This window comes from Vulpes vulpes, chromosome 2 (assembly GCF_048418805.1).
Source record: "Vulpes vulpes isolate BD-2025 chromosome 2, VulVul3, whole genome shotgun sequence".
Classification (NCBI taxonomy): domain Eukaryota; kingdom Metazoa; phylum Chordata; class Mammalia; order Carnivora; family Canidae; genus Vulpes; species Vulpes vulpes.
In genome coordinates, this window is record NC_132781.1 from 155,525,858 (window position 1) to 155,540,560 (window position 14,703).

General features: G+C 49.7%; 1 protein-coding gene and 1 long non-coding RNA gene across 2 annotated transcripts; one reads left to right on the forward strand and one right to left on the reverse strand.

Annotated features, from left to right (window-relative positions):
* Positions 1-591: 591 nt before the first annotated feature.
* On the reverse strand, positions 592-5,950 carry LOC140596225 (uncharacterized). Its single transcript, XR_011998261.1, has 2 exons — positions 5,858-5,950; positions 592-1,398 (listed from the first exon to the last, which is right to left on the reverse strand). It is a non-coding gene; the product is annotated as an uncharacterized lncRNA (long non-coding RNA).
* A 6,312-nt stretch (positions 5,951-12,262) lies between these two features.
* Positions 12,263-14,191, forward strand: ID3 (inhibitor of DNA binding 3). Its single transcript, XM_026012508.2, has 3 exons — positions 12,263-12,969; positions 13,089-13,171; positions 13,695-14,191. Exons 1-2 carry the CDS (start codon positions 12,670-12,672, stop codon positions 13,146-13,148), a joined length of 360 nt encoding a protein of 119 aa, XP_025868293.1. The 5' UTR covers positions 12,263-12,669; the 3' UTR covers positions 13,149-13,171; positions 13,695-14,191.
* The last annotated feature ends 512 nt before the right edge of the window (positions 14,192-14,703 follow it).

The window sequence follows — 14,703 nt, forward strand, 5'->3', positions numbered from 1 at the left end:
CAAACTCACAACCCTGAGACTGGGGTCTTCTTGAGTTCTATTCCATTCTAAATGGCAAAAAGCAGGGTGCCTGGCTGGCTCAGGCAGTAGAGCAACTCTTGGTCTTGGGGTTATGAGTTCAAGCCCCACATTGGCCTAAAGTCTACTTTTTTTTTTTTTTTTTTAAGATTTTATTTATTTATTCATGAGAGACACAGAGAGAGAATGAGAGAAGCAGAGACACAGGCAGAGGGAGAAGCAGGCCCCATGCAGGGAGCCCAACGTGAGACTCGATTCTGGGTCTCCAGGATCACACCCTGGGCGGAAGGCAGCGCTAAACCGCTGAGCCACCTGGGCTGCCCTGGCCTAGAGTTTACTTAAAGAAATAAATAAATGGCAAGAAGCTAAGGCTCTGACATCATTTGGCTTGTCCTTCCCACACTGAGTGACCTTGAGCAACATACCTAATTTCTTTGAACCTTAGTTTCTGCATCTGTAAAATGGGAATAATAATACCAACATCATGGGTTGTGATGAAGATTAATGAGTTAATGTAAAGTTAAATGTAAATGTAAAGTTCCTGAAACAAAGAAATCACCCATACACACTGACTTGAATTATTAACTATTTTTTTCTATTCTCTTTTAAGCTTGTTTCTTTTGAGTGGGGAAATTATTAGAACAACTTAAGACACATAACGTAGGCAGTCTAAAATAAAGTGAATTTAACCCCTGGTGCCCCAAATCCTTACAACCACCTAAGGGAGTATCATTGTCTCTATTTCACAGATAAGAGAACTGAGGTTTGGAGTTAGTAAGCAAGTTTGCTCAAGGACACTGTGCAGATTGAGGAGGTAGAGGCTCGAACTGGGTTTCCAAGCTTCCAGATCCACTGGCTTTCCATTCAAGTCTGTTCTATGGTGTGATTATAAAATAACAGGGTTTGTTTGTTGGGTTTGGGGACAGCCCCTCCCCCACCAGGGCCCCAGATCCACTCGACTCCAAGGTGGGGGTCAGGTCAGGTCTCTGGCTCATATTCTGGCCTCAGCTTCAGAGCCAAGTTCCTTTGTCCCCTGGGAGGGAGGCAGTGTTGGGGAGGGGGTGTCAGAGCATGGGGGCTACCACACATGACCCCGGCCCAGCTGCTGCTGAGCTTTCTCACGGAGGAGGCTCTGTCAGCGTCCCAAATCTGCAGCCTCCCCCTGACCTTTGTCATCTAAGCAGTTGCTGCAGCTTGAAAACATGTCTGGCACCAAACTGGTGCGTCAAATGCCCCCGGAAAGATGGTGAGCACAGCGCAAGCAGCCCTCATCACGTGGGAGAGCCCAGAGGTCAGCAGTGCAGCTCTGCAGGCTTCAGATCCGGCTCCTTCACTTCCTGGCTCAGCAGCCTTGGCTTCACCTTTCTGAGATTTCCACATCTGTGGAATGAGATAACAGTAGTATCTATCACAAATATTGTTGGGATACTTTCCTTTTTTTCTCTCAAGAATTTATATATTTATTCATTTGAGAGAGAGAGAGAGAGCACACAAGTGGAGGGAGGAGCAGAGGGAGAGGGAGAGGGAGAGGCAGACTGCTAGTCAAGGAGCTCAAGGAGGGGCTGGATCTCACAACCTGGAGGTCACTACCTGAGCCAAAATTAAGAGTTGGGCACTTAACTGAGCCATGCAGGTGCCCCAGTAAACTTTTTTTAAAAGGCACTTTAGGGGCACCTGGGTGGCTCAGTCAGTTAAGAGCCTGACTCTTGGTTTTGGCTGGGGTCATGATCTTGGGGTGATGAGTCTTGAGGAGTCTGCTTGAGATTCTTTCTCTCCCTCTGCCCCTCCCCCTGCTCATGTGCGTGCTCTCTCTCTCACCCTAATAAATTTTTAAAAATGAAGGAGCTTTAATGAGGTATAATTAACATACCATAAAACTCACCAACTTTAAGTATACAATTCAATGATTTTCAGCATATTTACAGAGTTGCAAAACCTTACCACGACAATTTTAGAATATTTTTATCAACTCCTCCCCCCCCCAAAAAAAACTGTTCCATTAGAATTGACTCCTTTTGGGGATCCCTGGGTGGCTCAGTGGTTTAGTGCCTGCCTTCAGCCCAGGGTGTGATCCTGGAGACCCAGGATCGAGTCCCATGTCGGGGTCCCTGCATGGAGCCTGCTTCTCCCTCTGCCTCTGTCTCTGCCTCTCTCTCTCCGTGTCTCTCATGAATAAATAAAATCTTTCAAACAATAAAAAAATAAAATAAAATAAAGATTAATTTATTCATTTGAGGGGGGCTGGGAGGGACAGAGGGAGAGAGAGAATCTCAAGCAGACTCTCCACTAAGCCCAAAGACCAACGTGGGGCTCAGTCTCACGATGCTGAGGTTAGACTTGATCTGAAATCAAGAGTCAGATGTTTAACCAACTGAGCCACTCAGGTGCCCTTCATGTAGAATAATATTTTGGACTCTATGTGTTGCATATGTCAGTACTTCATTCCCTTTTTTATTGCTGGATAATATTCCATTGTATGGAACTATATCTATTTATCCATTTATCAGTTGATGGACATTTGGGTTGATTCCACTTTTTGGCTAAACGAACAATGTGGCTGAGTATCCATATACAAGTCTTTGAGTAGACACATGTTTTCATTTCTCTTGGGTGGATGCCTACAAGAATTGCTGGGTCATCTGGTCAATTTATGCTTAACTTTTTAAGAAACTGCCAAACTGTTTTCCAAAATTTTCCATTCCCATCAGCAATGTATGAGGGTTTGTTGAGAGAATTAAATGAGGTAATTAACATAATGTGCTTACCATAGTGCCTGGTCATAATGAATCTTCAATAAATGGTAGCTGGTACTAACCGAGATCTTAATAGAATCAACACTACCCACGGTACTGCTGCCTTCTTCCCGGAAAAGAAGGTGGGTCTCAAAGAGACAGTCATTCTAAAGTATTAATGCCCATATTCTTTATCTTCTTAGCCTGGCATATAAGGCAGGTATCCCACACACCCCACCTCCATCTACTTATCCAGTCTTGGCCAGCATCCACCCCCCTTCTAGCTTCTGCCCAAGCAAGCTGGTTAGCACTTTTGCTCACACCATTCTCTGCCTTCTTCCCTCCTGTCTTCCTCCTGCCCGCTCTTCATGTATTAAAATCCTTCCTGGCCTTCAAGACTCAGCTCCAGTATTCTTTCCTCTCTAAGGTCTATCTTGGTTCTCTAACTAATTTGATCAGCACGGTCCAATAGGTTTCCACTAGCCATATCTAGTGGAAACTAGTTACCGAGCACTAGAAATGTGGCTAGTCTGAACTAGATGTGCTGCATGATAAAATGCATACCAGATTTTGATGTGCATGAAATCACATGTGTATGAATTTTGATGTGTGCGAATTTTCACCAGTGTGAAAATTAACATAAAACAAGTAGTTTTTTGTGTTAATTATATGTTTGAATGATAATATTTTGGGGTGTTTGGGGTTAGGTAAAATCCATTATTAAAATTAATTTCACCTGTTCTTACTTTTCAAAAATGTGGCTGCTGTGAAATTTTAAATCCCATATGTGGCTCCCACTTGTGGCTGCATCATAATTCTATCAGACAGCATTGGTGTAGAGCATCAACATCCCCACAGTTGCTGTTTATTGAGCACCTATTTCTTACATTTTTTCTGTTATCTGATGTAATGCTCACCACAATCCTGTGGGGTAGATATTATGAATATCTCCCTTTTTGGCAGATAAGGAAGGAGAGGGAGGGTGTGCTCGCCCCAAGGTCACACAGCTGGACACTAGCAGATTCAGTATTCAAATTCAAGTTGTCTGACTCCAAAGCAGATAGTCTTCCATGGGATTTTGCTGCATAGACCACTAAAGCTTTGGGGGTCTCCATGGGGTGTCTTTGGCTGGAATTAGGACAGCTCTGCATGGTAGTGAATCATGCTAATCAGAAACTCTGAATGCTTGTCTTTCATAAATACAAAATGAGAAAGCAGATTAATTAATAGAGGCAATGAATTTGGAATAAATTGGATCTTGGGATCTGTGGGTAGAAAAAAACGCTGAGGATCACTAGTCTAAACAAATATCTCATTTTGCAGGTGGGTAAACTGATGCCCAAAGATGACAGCATTTGCCCAGTATTGTCAGCTAGTGGCAGGGCCAAGTGCAAAAGCTGGGTTTCCAGGATTCTAGGCTGAGGTTCCCTGTGGGTACCTCCAGGTCTTTGCAAGGATGATCTCTGCCCCAAGCCACTTCAAAGGCCTTTGTCTTGAATCAGCCTCCTCCCTCCCCAAGCCCTGTCCCAAGGACTAGACAGGGAGGGGGCCAGGAGACCCAACCCATTTCCATCAGGATCCCAAGGCCACCATCCGGTCCTGGGCCAGGGATTCCTTTCAGAGTCTGAACCAAACTGGCTGAAAATAATACTGAACCCTTGGAGGCCTCAGAGAGCCCCTGTTCCTAGTGGACCCTGGTCTAGCAGGCCAGGCCTCCCCAAGTCTCCTCCCTATGGGTTCTCTGGGTTCCCCCAGTCTTCCCCTTGCCAGCTCTCATCTGCACTCATACGTGTGTGGAGGGAGAGGAATGTTTAAACAAACTGCCCACATCTCAGGTTCCCTCTTGCCAGCCCGCTCCAAACAGGCAGGAGACTGTGCTCAATCCAGCACCGTCCCCAGGAGCCAACCCAGGAGAGTCCCAGCCAGATGCACAGACAAGGAGCCACCAAGAGATAGAGCCACGGCAACAAAGAGGCACAGAGAGTGTGTCCGAGACAAAGAGAGGAGATAGAGGAAGGGTGTTTAGACCCAGATAAAGAAAGACACGGAGTAAGAGACCAAGAGAATAGAAATGAGAAGAAAAGGGTGGAGGAGCAACGGAGATTCGCGAAGAGGAAAACTGGAAAAACGCAAAATAGAAAACGGAGAAATGAGAATGTGCGAAAAGTGGCTGAGGGACAGACGGACGGGGCAGGAGCGCGAAGGGCGCAGAAAGGCCGGGAGGGAGCGAGGGCGCGAGGGCGCAGCGAGGGTCCCCGGGGGGCCGCGGCGGGCCTGGGGGCGGCGCTGGGGTCCCGGGGGTCGGGGTGGGGTGGGGGGTTCGGGCCCTTCTCCGGGAGCCTCGCCCCGCTGCGCGGGTCCCCGCAGCCGCATTCCTCCGGGTTTCCCACACGCTCGCCATCAAAGAGTCCCCAAAGCCCAGCTTTGCCCGCGCCCCTCCCCCGCCAGGGCTGGAGAAGCCTATTTTTCACCCCCTCCTGGTCTTTAATCTGTTGTGGGGAAAGAAAGCGGCTTTTGTTGGGCGAGGGGCTGCGCGGGGGGCGGGCGGGGGCGCGGGCGATTGTGTGTCTCGCAGCTGCGCGCCTGGGGCCGCCGGGGGTGGGGGCGCGGGGCGCGGGGCGCGGGCGGGAGGGCGGGGGGGGGCCGGGGGCGCGGGGGGCGGCGCGGAGGGTCAGGCGGGGCGACGCGGGGCGCCCTGGCGCAGGCCGGGAGGGCCAAGGTCGGAGCGGGCCAGGATGGGGGCGGCAGCCAGGGCGCGGGGCGAAGGCGGAGGGGGGCGCACGGAGGGAGGCGTGGCGGAAGGGCCACCCGGGCGTGCAGGCGCATTGTCCCCTTGGCCCCGTTTGCACCTGGCCCGATGGACACATACGAGGCGGGCCGTGAGGGACAAGGCTGCACACCCAGGCAGGCGCGTACCGGGCGGGGCCCACGGAGCAGGGCGCCCCGGAGACTCACCACGCATCCAGATAGGCCGCGGCGCTGCGGAGACCCACACCCTCACCAGGGCCCAGGCCGCCACCCTCAGCAGGAGGATCCCCAAACCCAGAGGCGGGTGAAGGACACACGCTCAGGGAGGAACACAGGCTTTCAGAGAAGAACCCACTTACTCAGAGACATACACGCATCCACTGCCTGATGCCGTGAGGGTCTGTTGAGCAAAATGGATTTCAAATGTTGGATTTCCTTCTCCTTCCATCCTCAATTCCTCCTTAATACAACCGCCCCCCCCCCCCCCCCCCATTCTCCAGCATTTGCTTCCCTCTAGTTGGTAGCCTGGTTCACGCACAAGCTTTGGACTCAGGCAGCCCTGCTCTGCCTCCCAACAGCTGTGTGACCTTGGGCAAGTCACCTCATCCCTGCGAGCTTCCACTGATATGAGGATGGAGAGAGGGAAAATACATGTAAGATGCCTGGCTCACTGTTGGCACCCAACAAAAGTTGCCCTTTAATAACCTGCTGATGCTTGGGCCACTGTAATGATTACACTCAGGAGCCCCTTTTGCTGGCGGGAGGCTCTCTCTGAGTTGCAGTCTCTGCTTGTGCTTTCAGACACCCCTGCGTTTCCAGCTCGCTGCAGGGCTGGGCCGGTTGGGGTGAGGGAGCCCTTTCCTCTCTGGCACGGACACCTGTGTCCCAGGTCAGATTCCCCCTCTCTTGGCCTCAGTACCTACCCTTGAAGCCTTTGAACTGCAGCTGGGACCTAGGCCAACATAAGACAATATCTGGGCAAGGCCTTGGCCGGCTGGCGGGGGTGGGGGGGAGAGGTCGCTTTTTTTTTCTTCCTTTGGACTTCATATTTTTTTTTTTAAGATTTTATTTATTTATTCATGAGAGACACATGAATAGAGAGAGAGGCCGAGACATAGGCAGAGGGAGAAGCAAGCTCCATGCAGGGAGCCCCATGTGGGACTCCAGGATCACACCCTGAGCCAAAGGCAGACACTCAACTGCTGAGCCACTCAGGCATCCCTGGACTTCATCTTTCTAAAGCCTTTTCTGACCCCTGTTAGTAGGAGCCCAAATCCAATTGTTGGCGTCTGCACCAAAGACATTATGCCTGAGAGTCACAGAATCAGAGTCATAACGTGAATTTGACTTTTAAATCTCTCCATCCCCAAGTGGTGTCCTAAAAGTGATGACTGAGGTGGAACTTAATTCAGCACATCTTTACTAAGTGCCAGGCACTAGGAGGTATACTGAAATCAGAGAGATAAATACCACCTGGCTGCAAAGCAGGTGAGATATATGCCCTGTATAGTGGTTGGGAGTGTTCAGAGAAATCCTGAATGAAAGTGCTATGGAAATAGAAAACCTCTGCAATATATTCATTTCCTTTTTGTTGTTTTTTTAAGTTACAGTTAAACTCCCACATTACCTGCTGATGCTCTCCAAATGCTAGAAGTTCCAAATTGTCCCTGCTTGACAAGTTGTTGCTGGCCATACTCCTGGGCCAAGAAATGCTAGGGTGAGAGAACCAGTCCTTCATGTCTGCACACTGTGTGTGGTTTGAATATGTGTCTCCATCCTTGGAGGATTTGAGCCAATAGACCTGGATTCAAATCTTGATTGGTGGAGTTTTATTTCCAGCCAGCTGTGTGACAAATCTCTTTGAACTTCAGGATCTTTGTCCTAATAATACTTACCCCTAAAGCCTCTAGAGCAGATTATGTAAGATAGAGTTTATAAAACACCCAACTTAGGATAGGTTCTCAGAAGATAAACTCCCTACCTGCTTCTCTGTGAGTGTCTACCCCTCACCCCAGATGCCAAGTGAGCTCCTGGACATCTCATGGCCACTGCCTACCTGTTGGAGCAAGAGACTAGTGAATTTCAGGGTGGTCTGGCTGGACCAAACTAGGCTGGATTTGGGTTAGAAGAAGGAGAGAGGGAGGAAACTCAATTCCAAACTGACCCTTAAGAACAGAAGTAGTCATTCTGCACTTTAGGAATAAATGTCCTTTAAAGCATGGACAGGAGAGGGCTTTTGGGGGGAAAAACTTGAAATTTCCAACGCTCTCTGAATCTCTCTGCTTAGAAAACAAAGGTTTTTCCCGTAATGTCCCCAATACCAGTGTCTGTCTTCCTATCAAATGTGTGCGCGCACACACACACACACACACAAGCTTTTCTCTATCCAGTAGAATAAAACACTTTCAGGACTGAGCTACCTTCCCAAGAAGTCCCTTGAAGGCGCAGATGGAAAAGCATAGGCACGGAAGAAGGACACAAGCTTTGAGACAGGCAGACATGGGTACAAATCTTGGATCTGCTGCTTACTGGCTATGTGATCTTGGACAAGCATATTAACCTTTCTAAGCCTCAGTTTCCTTGTCTGCAAAATCCATAATGGGATAATGTATGAGAAGATGAACAGTTATGATTCAATGAAGGATGAGGATGATGAGGATGATGATGAGAGCACCAAGTACTTCTTAACTATAGAGTAGCCTATCTTGGAGACTGCTGAAATACCCACCCCCATAAGGACTCGAGCCTTGCATCTCCATGCTTCCTACAGTCCCCTTCAGGGTATTACCCACATTCCTGAGAACAGTCTCAGCAGGGACCATTAAACTCTAAACTCACCTGGCATCACCTATTCCACTCACCAGGGGTGCATCACACCGTAGCACAGAAAAATAACTAATTGGTTCCCACAGCACTTTCCAATCCTCCTCCCCTTCGGTCCTCCCAGCTGTGAGGTAAGTGGATATCATTTTCCTCCCCATTCTACAGAAGACACAACTGAGGCAGAGTGAGGGGAAGTAGTCCATACAGGAATTTGGAGGCTGGTCTTGACTCTGAATTCCCTGGGGTTTCCTTGTGTCATATGAGTCTCAAGCAGCACTTTGAGGTCTAGCCTTGCTGAGGGGAGAAGGAGCCCATTCTTTTTTCTTTCTTTCTTTCTTTTTTTTTTAGAAGTCCGTTCTTATGTGAATGGCTAGAAAGTCCTCAGCACACAGTTACAGGCACTTTGAGAGCAAACAGTTACCTATTAGGAAATGCAGCATCTGGGGATCTTCTGAGACCACAGCAGGCCACTGTAATGCTAATGAGGGCTAGGGAACAGCGTGGACAGGGAGCCAAGTTAGGGGGAGGTCAGGGTCCTGCCCCCCCCCCCCCAGCTGACATCCCAAGTAACCTTGGGCCAGTTTCTGAGGTTTCCTTGATTCCAACTTTACAACACAAGTGGGGAAAAAATAGGTAGATAAATAGATAGAAACTCAGTTTAGGCAAAAAGACATCTGCAGTTCTCATCATCATTACTTTGGCTTTGAAAGCGACAGCTCAGAGACCCCCCACCACTTTTTAAAATTTTAAAGACAAAACAGTATCACTTAATGGTTCTGCCAACACTTCAAAAAATCAGAGAACACAACACTGAATTTTTTTTTCTCTTCGTCTTCTTCTTCTTCTTCTTTTTTTTTTTTTTTCTTTCAATTTTGGCAAAGGAAGATTCAGTTCCTGGAAATGCTTACAAAATGATTCCTGACACTGGGAGGAGATAGTTTAAAAAGGAAGAAGGAGATGGCAAAGAAAAACTACATACATATAGAGATCAAGGAAGAAGGTGGAAGGAAAGAAGAAGAAAAAAAAAAAAACAAAAGGAAGAAAAGAAAGAACCAAAAGAGGGAGGGAAAAAAAGACTTTGAAGGGCCCCAATTCAAGGAACGTTATCAAGTTCCCAGCATCTGCAATTCACCAGCCGCTCTCGGGTCGGGGAGGCGCAGACCCCGCCCCTTTCTCGGGTGTCGGGCGCCCATTGGTGGGGGCGGCAATCGCCGACCGGTGACTGCCCGAGGAAAGGTTGCCTGGGACACGCATCCCTGTGTGAACGCATGACGTCCCACCCTGGCGCCAGGCTGTCTGGGGCTGAGTCTTAGATCAACACAGCTGTGGGACCGGGACCCACAGCTGGGCAAAGGAGCGGATTCCTCAACAAAAAATAGGATTGTGAGAAAAGTTCTGAAACAAAAACAGCGCAGACAAAAGCCTTAATGACATCCTTTCATAAAAATAAAAAATGCAAGAGGGGGGAAAAAGCTGGTAAAAGGAGCAGAACTGGGAACAGAAAGTTCAGAGGCATTTGGAATAAGAGGCTGAGGCCCCGCCACCACTAAACTAGTTGCAGAAGGCCTGAGCTAGCCCCTCCAGTCTGCTGTTGGAAAAAGAAATCTCTAGGTTCAAACTTTATTCAGTGTCCCCAACCGTCCCCTGCTTCTTTCGGAATTAGACTCTTAGGTTGGAGAGGACCCCTAGAGGTCTTTTGCACCCCTCTGCCTCCCCCTCCCCGCCCGGTCCCCCAGTTTTGCAGAAAATTCTGCCCAGGAAGGAAGGAAACTCGTCCAAGGCCACATTGCAAGTTATTGGCATGGCCAAGAGAGAATCTGCTTGCTAATCCCACTGCATCCTTCTAGTGCCTTGTGTCACACAGCCCATGGGCATTTCAGCCCGAAAGCATCTTGGGAAATAGTAAATGTGAAGATGCTTTGCAAATAGGTACGCGAGCCTGAGGCATCAGTGGTAGCAACAGAGGAGGGGAAAAGGCAAGAAGAGAACCTGTAGGGACCTGTGGACTGAACACCTAACACACACCTGGCCCCATGCTGTGTCCCCAGGCACTAAGGAGACTACCAGATCTGGTGGAAAGAGCATATGTCAAGTGCCTTGCAGAGCAGAGGCATGCAATAATTATTTGTTGAATAAATGAGCTAGATCTAATTAGCCTTCGTTTTTATAAATTGGGGACTTGAGGCATGGAGAGTTGACTTAGTTCAACATCATTAGTAAAAGAGAAGAACCGGGATTTGAACATAAATCTGCCTGGCTCCAAAGGCCATGATTTTTCCAGAACACCCTCCCCCCAACCCAGGCTTGTCCATTTTGCACAAACCACGGAAGTCTGCGTGATAGAAAAGGAAAGGGCTTTCTATTTGGTCACTCAGGAGTCTGTGGAGCCACCATTTTCCTTTCCCATGACCAAATAGCTGGCATTCTCTTCTTCTGACGTCTGTAGCATTTATAGACTGACTTGTGCACTTACAGGTTATTTTCTTCTTCCTTATGCTAAAGAGTATAAGAAACTTGGAAATATTAACATTCTAGGGAGAAATCTTTAGAAGACCCCTTTCTGGGGACACAGAACCTTGTGTGGTATGATGGCAAACAACGGGACTTCAGGGCTGCCTCTACCATTAGCTGTGGTGTGACACTGGACATGTTTTTATAGCCCCTCTCTGGGCCCTCTACTACCCCACACCTGCCTGTCCAAATTTCATAAAGCCTTAGATTTCTAGTATTGGAAAGGATTTAAAATAATCACTTAGCACCATCTCCCCATATTAGTCACAAGGCAACAAAGGCCAGGGTAAATGGGCTTGTTCAAGATCGCAAGGCTATGTGGATTTCCAGTCCAGTGTCCTCTCTACAATTATTATTTTGAGATTCTCCTAGCTCTGAGCTCCCATTGTCCTGTTAATTAGTGCCACATACTATAGAAATCTTAATTGTTTCCTGTGTTAATCTTGTCTCCCCAAATTGTGAGATTCTTGAGAGCAGGAGCCACTGTTCTGTGTAAGATGACTCCATAAATATTTACCAACTGATTGATTTAGGAAGCAACCATTGGGGGAATCCCACCTGGTCAGTTCCAAGATGAAAACCAGCATTTTGAGGCTGCAAATTCCCAAAAGTTCTGGGAAGTGACAAGAAGACAAGAATACTGAGTGCAATGTCCTGTTGCAATACAGGGCTTAGCTTCCCTCTTCTCTGATCCCTTTCCTGGGCTCTCAGATAGAGCTGGAGCTATTTCAGCAAGGCTAAGAATAATCAAGTCCAGGTGGCCCTACCCTTCCATAGCAGAAAGGGACAGACAATAGACTGATGAAATTACCAAACTATTGTTTTCTGCATAGAGGTGTGTGGAAAGTGTGGGGGGTGGGGGGATGGCAAAGCAAGAGTTAAGAGATTGACCCACCCCCACGGGGGACCCCTTGAAAGATTGATACAGAAATCATCTTGTCTGTCGCCCCATATTTAAAACTCGGTCCAAGATTTTAATCAAACTCACTTCCAAAACACAACTGGCAAGTATTTGGCTCCTTATGGAGCGCATGGGGCCAGAGGGTGGGAGCTCCTTTCTCTCCCCATGCAAAAATCACGGATTCGGCCTGCTTTCTTCTTTTTTTTTTCCTTTTCCCCTGTTGCTCAAATAGTGTTCTTTGCTCAAACCCCCTTCCCCTCCTCCTTCTGCAATCTCAGCCCTAACCCAAATCTGTTTTCTTCATTGTAAACTCAGCTTCACCGCAATTAATTTTTTTTCCCCTCTGGTCACAAGATAATTCCTGACGCCAGTGAGTCTGGAGGTCAGACGAACAGCAAATTGGGGAACAAGGCGGCACTAATTCCTTACAAGTTTCCCTTGAAAAATCCTTTGCTTTAAAAAAAAAAAAAAAAAAAGCTTCTTTGCTGTTCAGGGATTTATGACCTCAGAGGAGCTGTGGGTTCGAACTAGTGTTGGGCTGTGGGTGGACTGGCAGGGGGCAGGGGAGCTCAAAGATCTGGGGCGCTGCCAGGAAAAGGCAAATTCTTAAAGTTAATGGTTTTAAGTGATTTTTTAAAATCCTCGCTGGCAAAGAGGCCTGCCTCTCCCCAGTATCAGCGCTTCCTCATTCTTTGAATCCGCGGCTCCGCGGTATTCGGCGTCAGACCAGCCGGAGGAAGCCTGTTTGCAATTTAACCGGGTTGTGAACGCCCAGGGCTGGCGGGGGCGGGGCCGAGGCGCGCGTTTTGCATAAAGGGGCGTGGCTCCGACCGGGCTCTATAAGTGGGGCCGCGGCCGGCGTGCGCGCGTTGCCAGCTGCTGTCGGGCTCCCTGGCTCTCCTGCTCCTCTCGGCACCTCCGGCCTCATTCTGCAACATGAAGGCGCTGAGCCCGGTGCGCGGCTGCTACGAGGCGGTGTGCTGCCTGTCCGAACGCAGCCTGGCCATCGCGCGCGGGCGCGGCAAGGGCCCGGCGGCCGAGGAGCCGCTGAGCCTGTTGGACGACATGAACCACTGCTACTCGCGCTTGCGGGAACTCGTACCCGGAGTCCCGCGAGGCACTCAGCTTAGCCAGGTGGAAATCCTGCAGCGCGTCATCGACTACATCCTCGACCTGCAGGTGGTCCTGGCCGAGCCCGCCCCTGGACCCCCCGACGGCCCGCATCTTCCCATCCAGGTGCGTGGGGGCGTGCGCGGGAGGTGGGGCGGGCTCGAGCTCCAGAGCCGGGATGCTGCTTGGACGCCTGAAACTCCCAAACGCCGGGCATCACTTTACCCTCTTTCTCCTCGTCTCAGACAGCCGAGCTCGCTCCGGAACTCGTGATCTCCAACGACAAGAGGAGCTTCTGCCACTGACCTGGCAGCCCTGGCGCCTCCAGGTGAGTCTCCCCGCCGTCGCCCAGGGGGTGGGGGTGGGGCGGTGCTTAAAGCGACAGATCTTGGAACTGGTTGGCCTTTTAAGCGATTATTGCCATCTCAGTTTGGGGAAAACGGGGCGAGGGAGGGGCGAGAGTGACTTAACCCTCGGTTCCATCAAATGAATGACAGAACCAATTCCCATCCAATGTGCGTTTCCACCTTCCGCGCGCTTTGCCCCTGCCCTCCCCCAGTGGCCAAAGACCTGGGGAAAAGTAGGCGCAGGTACATAAGAGCCGTTCTGTCCGTAGTTGGGAGTGCGGGCTTCTCCCAACTAGTGTCAATTCCAAGAGGGCGGGGTGGTTGCAAGCTCCGCCTGTGGTCCTTTGGCGCCAACTGGGTGGGGGCAGCTTAGGGCTCGGAGTTATCAGCTGGAGGTAGAGACCAAGTTTCCTCCCTGGCGCCGGGCAGTCTGCGGACGGCCCCCGCCTCGGCGCGCTCGGCGGAAACTGATGGCTCCCTGGTCTTCTTTCCTCCCCCGCCCAGAACGCAGGTGCTGGCGCCCGTTCCGCCTGGGACCCCGGGACCCTCTCCGGCCGGAAGCCCGAGGGCATGGATGGGCCCCAACCTCGCCCTGCCCAGTTGACTTCCCCAAACCCCCGCCTCGAGGCTGGACCTGGCGCCCGGGAGCGGAGGACTGTGAACTTGGGTGGCCTAAAAGAGCCAGAGCTAGCTCTGGGCACCAGCTGGGCAACATCTCCCAGCCCCCACCCCACCCCCAAGTTTTAAAGACTGTCTTTCACAGTGTGGGGTTGGGGGGGAGAGTGGCTGCTCTCCAAAGTCTGCCAAGGCAGCAGTAGAGCTGGTCTTCTGGTCTCCTTGGAGAAAGGCTCTGTTGCCCTGATTATGAACTCTATAATAGAGTATATAGCTTTTGTACCTTTTTTGCAGGAAGGTGACTTTCTGTAACCATGCAATGTATATTATTAAACTTTTTATAAAAGTTAACATTTTGCATAATAAACGGTTTTTAAACACTTTGAGTATATGAGTATGTCATTTGTTTCCTTAAGTGCTAATGCTCTCATAAGGCTGAATGTAGGGGAAATATAGATGTCCTTCTTGGACCTTGGGAAAAGCAAACTTGCTTATTTAAGGGAGATGGAGAAATGTCAACTAAGACTGGGGGGGCAGTGGAAAGAGCTCCTGATGGGAGCCTCATATCCATTAAGGGTTGGGTGCAGACAAGATCCTGGCCCTGTCCCCTCATTTTACGGATGGGAGGAAGAGACTAACACAATCTCAACCGGCAATTTGGGGGCTCGGGATAGAAATTGGGTCTCCTGAGTCCCAGTTTCTTAGGTCCCTTAGCCGTTTTGCTACATTACCCGATGGCTGTTCTCTTCAATGTCGTTAATTATTCATGTCTTTCTAGCAGGGGATGTGGAAGAGTGGCGTCTCACCTGGTGCCCAGACAGGGGTGGTGGTTGATAGACCCATTTCAGAGATGAATAAGCAGATCAGGGCCTGGTTTCATTTCCCTCCTCATGCTCTC

Excerpts from the sequence above, each read along its gene's own strand:
- ID3 (XM_026012508.2), top strand. The coding sequence starts at position 12,670 with ATGAAGGCGCTGAGCCCGGTGCGCGGCTGCTACGAGGCGGTGTGCTGC. Across the intron at positions 12,970-13,088 it reads GCCCGCATCTTCCCATCCAG|ACAGCCGAGCTCGCTCCGGA; the intron begins GTGCGTGGGGGC and ends TCCTCGTCTCAG.